This window comes from Zerene cesonia, chromosome 16, assembly GCF_012273895.1.
Source record: "Zerene cesonia ecotype Mississippi chromosome 16, Zerene_cesonia_1.1, whole genome shotgun sequence".
NCBI lineage: Eukaryota > Metazoa > Arthropoda > Insecta > Lepidoptera > Pieridae > Zerene > Zerene cesonia.
The window spans coordinates 8,612,397-8,617,751 of record NC_052117.1 but is presented as its reverse complement, the minus strand read 5'-3'; the positions used below and the strand labels follow the sequence as shown (position 1 = coordinate 8,617,751).

The window sequence follows — 5,355 nt, the reverse complement described above, 5'->3', positions numbered from 1 at the left end:
CGTGTGCGCACCTTGAGGCCGGCGGGCACGCGCGCGAGCAGCGCGGGGTGGTGCGCGGCGAGCGCGGTGAGCGCGTGCAGGGCGGCGCGCGGCGCGCGCGGGTCGAGGCGCGCGAGACGCAGCAGCAGCGCGCGATGCTTGCGCACGTCGCCCGCCAGCGCGTTGGCTCGCACCAGGATCTCGAACGCCACCAGCAACGCCTTCGACTTCACGTCCAACCTGCGCAAATATAAAACACCAAAATATTAATCACCGCATTTAAAATTTTGTTATGTCGTGTGTCCCACACATCGAGAAACTTCTATTGGGGCAAGAAGTATATCGTTGAACGCCTCTTTTGTCTCCTCACCTTAATTACGGTTACAGGCAATAGATAATACTACGTGCAACATGATAGACAGACTGTCACACTTTCAGAGACATAATGAGTTATAGTATTACAGTAAGCATCTCGGCTGCACACTCACCGCTCCGCCTCGTGCACGATCTCGTTGACTGCGCGTGCGCCGTCCACGTCGTTCGCGTCCGCCTTCTGCTTGAGGAACGAGTAGAACAGGTCCATGCGCTGCTTCTCGTTCTTCTCGCTGTCCTCCGACACCGTCATGCTCTTCGCGCCCTCCGTCAGATCTGGGATTTAAGTAATTACGTGTTATTAGTTTACTTACTATACAAAAATACATGCTTTGAGATTATCCAAAAGTTCTGAATTTACATGACTTTACATGGTAATTCTGATGATAAATACTACGCGAGTTCGCATGCAGCTTCGTCCGTTTATACTTCATTCAGATTATAGCATACATACATACATACATGTAATCTTTTTCAAATTTAATTTCATTCAAATATTCCCAATATTTATCTTATTAGTGAGTATTTAAAAACAAAAAAAGAAAATTTTATTGTACATTTCACAATTTTAGAGTCAATAAATCTTTATTTAACATTATATGGCCCGACTGCACCTTTATTGTGTACCGATAAAATCTAATATATAAATTCTCGTGTCACAATGTTAGTTACCTTACTCCTCCGAAACGGGTGGACCGATTGAAATGAAATTTTGTGTGCTTATCGGGTAGGTCTGAGAGTCGACCATCATCTATTTTTCATACCCCTATTATTATAGGAGTTAGGCAGCACAGCGTCTGTCCGGTCAGCTAGTAAGTACATATAACCACCTTGCATCCGAGCCCTCACGGCCGCCTCGCTGACGTCCACCGTCCAGTTGCCGTCGTCGTCGTCGTCGTCGCCGCGCTTCTTGTCCTTCTCTTTCTTCACGCTCTTCGCGCTCGGCGTCGTCGGCGTTATGGGCACGTCGCTCTCCTGAAAATCATATGGCAAATTTTTCTCATTTGATTTGTTTAGAAATTAAATATTTTTTTCGTTTGCTGATCGTGAAATTGCTCACGTCTTTTATTCTGAACTACTTATAAAGTTGTTATTGTCATAAATATTATGTTTAATAGAAACAAAAATCATGAGTGGCCAATTATTTCAACAACTTGGAAGTACCCTAAAATCAGGACTATTTGTGATCTGCAAAACACGTTGGTACTTAATTGTGCAGCTTTAGCTTTATTTTTAAACTATTACTATCTCCACTTAAACAAAAATGGAATGTGGAAACAGTTGGATGAAGCCCCAGAAGTGCTCTAAGGCACTACGAAACCAGAGACATATTGTAGTGTTGCTAAAGTATTGTATAGTTTACTAACGTTCTTAGCCTCGCTGTCCCCGTCGTGGTTCCCGTTGGCGGCCGGCCCGCTGCGCTTGGACCGCTTGCCGCGGTTGCCTTCCGTCAGCGACGAGCCCTGGAAATGTTTAAGCGTTTGTTAGAAATTATATATGGAAACACATTTTAAATAGGAGAATTTGGAAGATAGTGTATTAACTCAGTACACTAACACTTCAGCGTTTGTGTGCCAGAAACATTTTGAGTATTTATTTGTCTTGGATGTACAGTCTCACAACACAAAGTATGTTGATTACATAAAAGTAAAGGATCCCTGATCCCTGCTTCCTGTTAATTTGACACTTTATGTATATTTTTACGCATTTTTTGTTAAAACTCCAATACATTACGTATTCATTCAAGCATTCACCGCTGGTTCGGAAAACGGTTTCTACACAGAAGCTCTTAGAGGATATTATTTCAACTCAATAGTTTATCTGATCACATATGTATATCCAAAAATTGTAAAGCGGGGATACAGGGGGCTCCAAAACTTTATTGCAAACGGGACCAGAGGTTTCTAGACACTTGTGCAACGTCGCACAGGTATGAGTGTGGTGCTCACCTGCACGGCGGGGTCGGCGGCGGGCGGGTTCTTCAGTATGAAGGTGTTGAGCTTGTGGCTGAAGTCGAGCTGGCCGTGGTAGCCGCACGCCTTGCAGCCCTGCGAGATCGTGTTGCGCTTCGTCGACACGATCAGGTCCGTCTCCGGGTTGTCGCACTCGGGGCACAGCACGAACTTGCGGATGAACCTGAAGCGAGACAATTGTGTATGTCAAATGTGTATTTTGGAAGTGAAAAATTATTATTATTGCATAATCACATTAATATCACACTAATTTTATAAATGTGAAAGTTTGTTCGTTTGGAAGTTTGTCCGTTAATCCCGTTAAACTACTGAATGGACTTTGATGCATTTTATGGGCTGATGATGATGATGAAATGAATCTAGCTGGTTAAAACGCCGAAACATAACTTCAAAACTTTATTTATTGCCTTTTCTTCGCATTACTTGTATTAACCTTTATTTTCAGTGCAGGAAGGAGTTAGTGAAAATCACACGGAGAATCGTCAACATAGAATTGACATTTGAAGACATTTTTAGAAATATTTCATCTCTCGTTGTTTTACACTAGTTGCGTCCCGCGGTTAGTACCGCGTAAGTCCGTATCCGGTAGGAATATCGGAATAAAAAGTTGTATATGTTATTCCAGTTGTCCAACTGTCTACGTACCAAATTTCATTGCAATCGGTTCAGTAGTCTTTGCGTGAAAGAGCAATAAACATACACACATCCTTACAAAATTTCGCATTTATAATATTATAAGTAGAAAGGAAAAAGGGTAGGAAGGAAAAAGGATAGGAAGTAGGATTAGTAGGATTAGTAAGATAGGATTATTCTGAAACCTTAACACTTACCCATCTAACAGATCTTGCAATTTAGCCGAATCGTGGCTTCCATTAACTATAAAGCGCTCATTCTTGAAATCAAATTGCGTTTGAGCTCCCAATTCACAGCCAAAATACTTCGTTGGATCTGAAATATAACATTTTCACTAATTTACTATCCATTTGGAAAGAGCAACTAAAGTTTCTTGGGGGTATCTCGAAACGATGGAAATTTCTATGAAAAAGAAACAAGTTTTAAGTTCGAATTAGTAGCCGAATAGAACAACATCGACAATTATTTATTTACATGTTTGTTTAACTTTTACCATATATATTTAATATATATCATTTTGATTGTGAAAATTGTTGCCTATGCCCTTCTGGACACCGCTGCCCGTGCCCATAGGTACACCTGTTGGCCTGTAGAGTTCCTTACATGTGGCCCGGCCTGCCCTGCGCCTCAGTCACCTCGGGTATGTTGCCTCCTGGGCGCCGCTGCCCGTACCGCACATACACCTGTCGAACTGTAGTTCCTTTACATGTGGTCGACCTGCTACCTCTCGAGCAATTTGCCTATGCCCGTTTCCAAGTCGCTGCCCATGCCCGCACCTACTACACCTGTCGAATATCAAATTTCACTCACATGTGGCCGGCCTGCCCAGCGCCTTGGCCACCTCGGGCATGTTGACGATGACCGTCTTGATACCGTTGCCCTTGCCCTCCACCTTGGCGCAGATGCGCGGCATCTTGTAGCGGTAGAACGCGTCCGCGACATTACGGTTCACGTTGACGGACCCCATGGCTTATGGCTATTCTCACTTATAATACACTAACTAATTATTCCAGGGGTGGTTTTTTTTTGACACTGGATCTGCAAGAAATTATTCGTTCAGTTCAGTACAATGTAATGTTACAGTCAAACTTTTTCTTGAGAATTATTGATTAGGGAATAGTCTTTTCATGTGAAATAATTAACTAACATACTAATTGAAATATGAAACGCCTTGAACAGACGTTTGATATTGTAACACAGAAGCGATATGGAACCCAACTAATACATGGTAAATATAGTAAAAAAGCTTAAATAAACTTAGTGCTCAATCTAGTACTACAGTGCATTAACATAAAAAAAAAGGAAAAAATTTCAGATGACTAGCGCGCACCGGGGTGTGATGTTATATCAAACTTGGAAGTAATTCTACGTAAATATGTTTTATAGGGCATTGATTTTAAATGCGACCATGGAAATAATATCTATAGTAACCGAAGATGTATGTACCTAAATTTTATTTAATCGCATTTACACATCGATAGGTTTCTGTGACCACGTGTGGAAAGTCTGTCCGTTGTGTTATGCCAAACCAATTAATGTCCAGAACGTGTATTTAGCTTTCATGTTGCCGTCGCCGCCATAAAGCGTCGAGGTCCAATAGCATATCAGCCACTCTACTTACTCTTTGTGGGTCTTTTACTGTGACTACGTGTTGTTTTTTTCGCTCAATTATCGTTTTCAGTCTTATCATATCTTCATCAAGGCGCATGATGCATGCGAGATGCATGCCTTATGTGTATGGACCATTTGAATTATATGCAATGACTATGATGAAATTCTGATGCTACGGTTACGGACTACGTGTAAACTATTTAATCGTGTACACGTTGTTGACTGTGTGCGATATAACTAAATGTGACTACGATTTGAGTACATATTATGGCGACGTTTATACTACACCTGCACGTTGTTCAGGTGATCAACTGTGAACGGTTTTAAGAGTGTGATTACGTCTGGACTATCCGCTAGTGACTTCGTTCGACATCGTGTGTGCGTACTAGAACTGCAGGTATGGTAGTGTGTGAATCTTAGTGTGACTACATGTAGCGTGCACTACCTCTATTCTATTTAGGTGTGATTACAAGTACACTATCTACAAGTTACTACGTGCGACTACGTAAGTTTCACTACAAGTGACTGCGTAGTCTATCTACCAGTGACTACGTGTGACTGCGTAGTCTATCTACCAGTGACTACGTGTGACTGCGTAGTCTATCTACCATTGACTAGGCGTGACTACTTATTCTTGCAACGAGTAACTTCGTGCGGTTACGCAGCCTCACTACAAGTGACTACGTACGACGTCGCAGCCTCTCTACAAGTGGCTACGTGTGACTACGCGTGGCTACGTGTGGCTACGTGCGACTACGCGGCCCCTCTACGAGCCGCCAGGTGCGAC

The 5,355-nt window shown here is 42.6% G+C and overlaps 1 protein-coding gene across 1 annotated transcript in view; it reads right to left on the bottom strand.

The window, feature by feature from the left end:
• The window catches only part of LOC119833074 (eukaryotic translation initiation factor 5), a gene marked incomplete at its 3' end in the record, with an annotated part of 22,709 nt that overhangs the window by 1,861 nt on the left and 15,493 nt on the right, over window positions 1-5,355 (bottom strand). The window contains exons 5-11 of the mRNA XM_038356947.1: window positions 3,768-3,995; window positions 3,155-3,272; window positions 2,301-2,487; window positions 1,719-1,814; window positions 1,182-1,326; window positions 468-627; window positions 12-219 (exon numbers count right to left, since the gene is read on the bottom strand). Of these exons, the coding sequence (XP_038212875.1) occupies window positions 12-219; window positions 468-627; window positions 1,182-1,326; window positions 1,719-1,814; window positions 2,301-2,487; window positions 3,155-3,272; window positions 3,768-3,924 (1,071 nt within the window). The remainder of the gene's footprint in view (window positions 1-11; window positions 220-467; window positions 628-1,181; window positions 1,327-1,718; window positions 1,815-2,300; window positions 2,488-3,154; window positions 3,273-3,767; window positions 3,996-5,355) is intronic.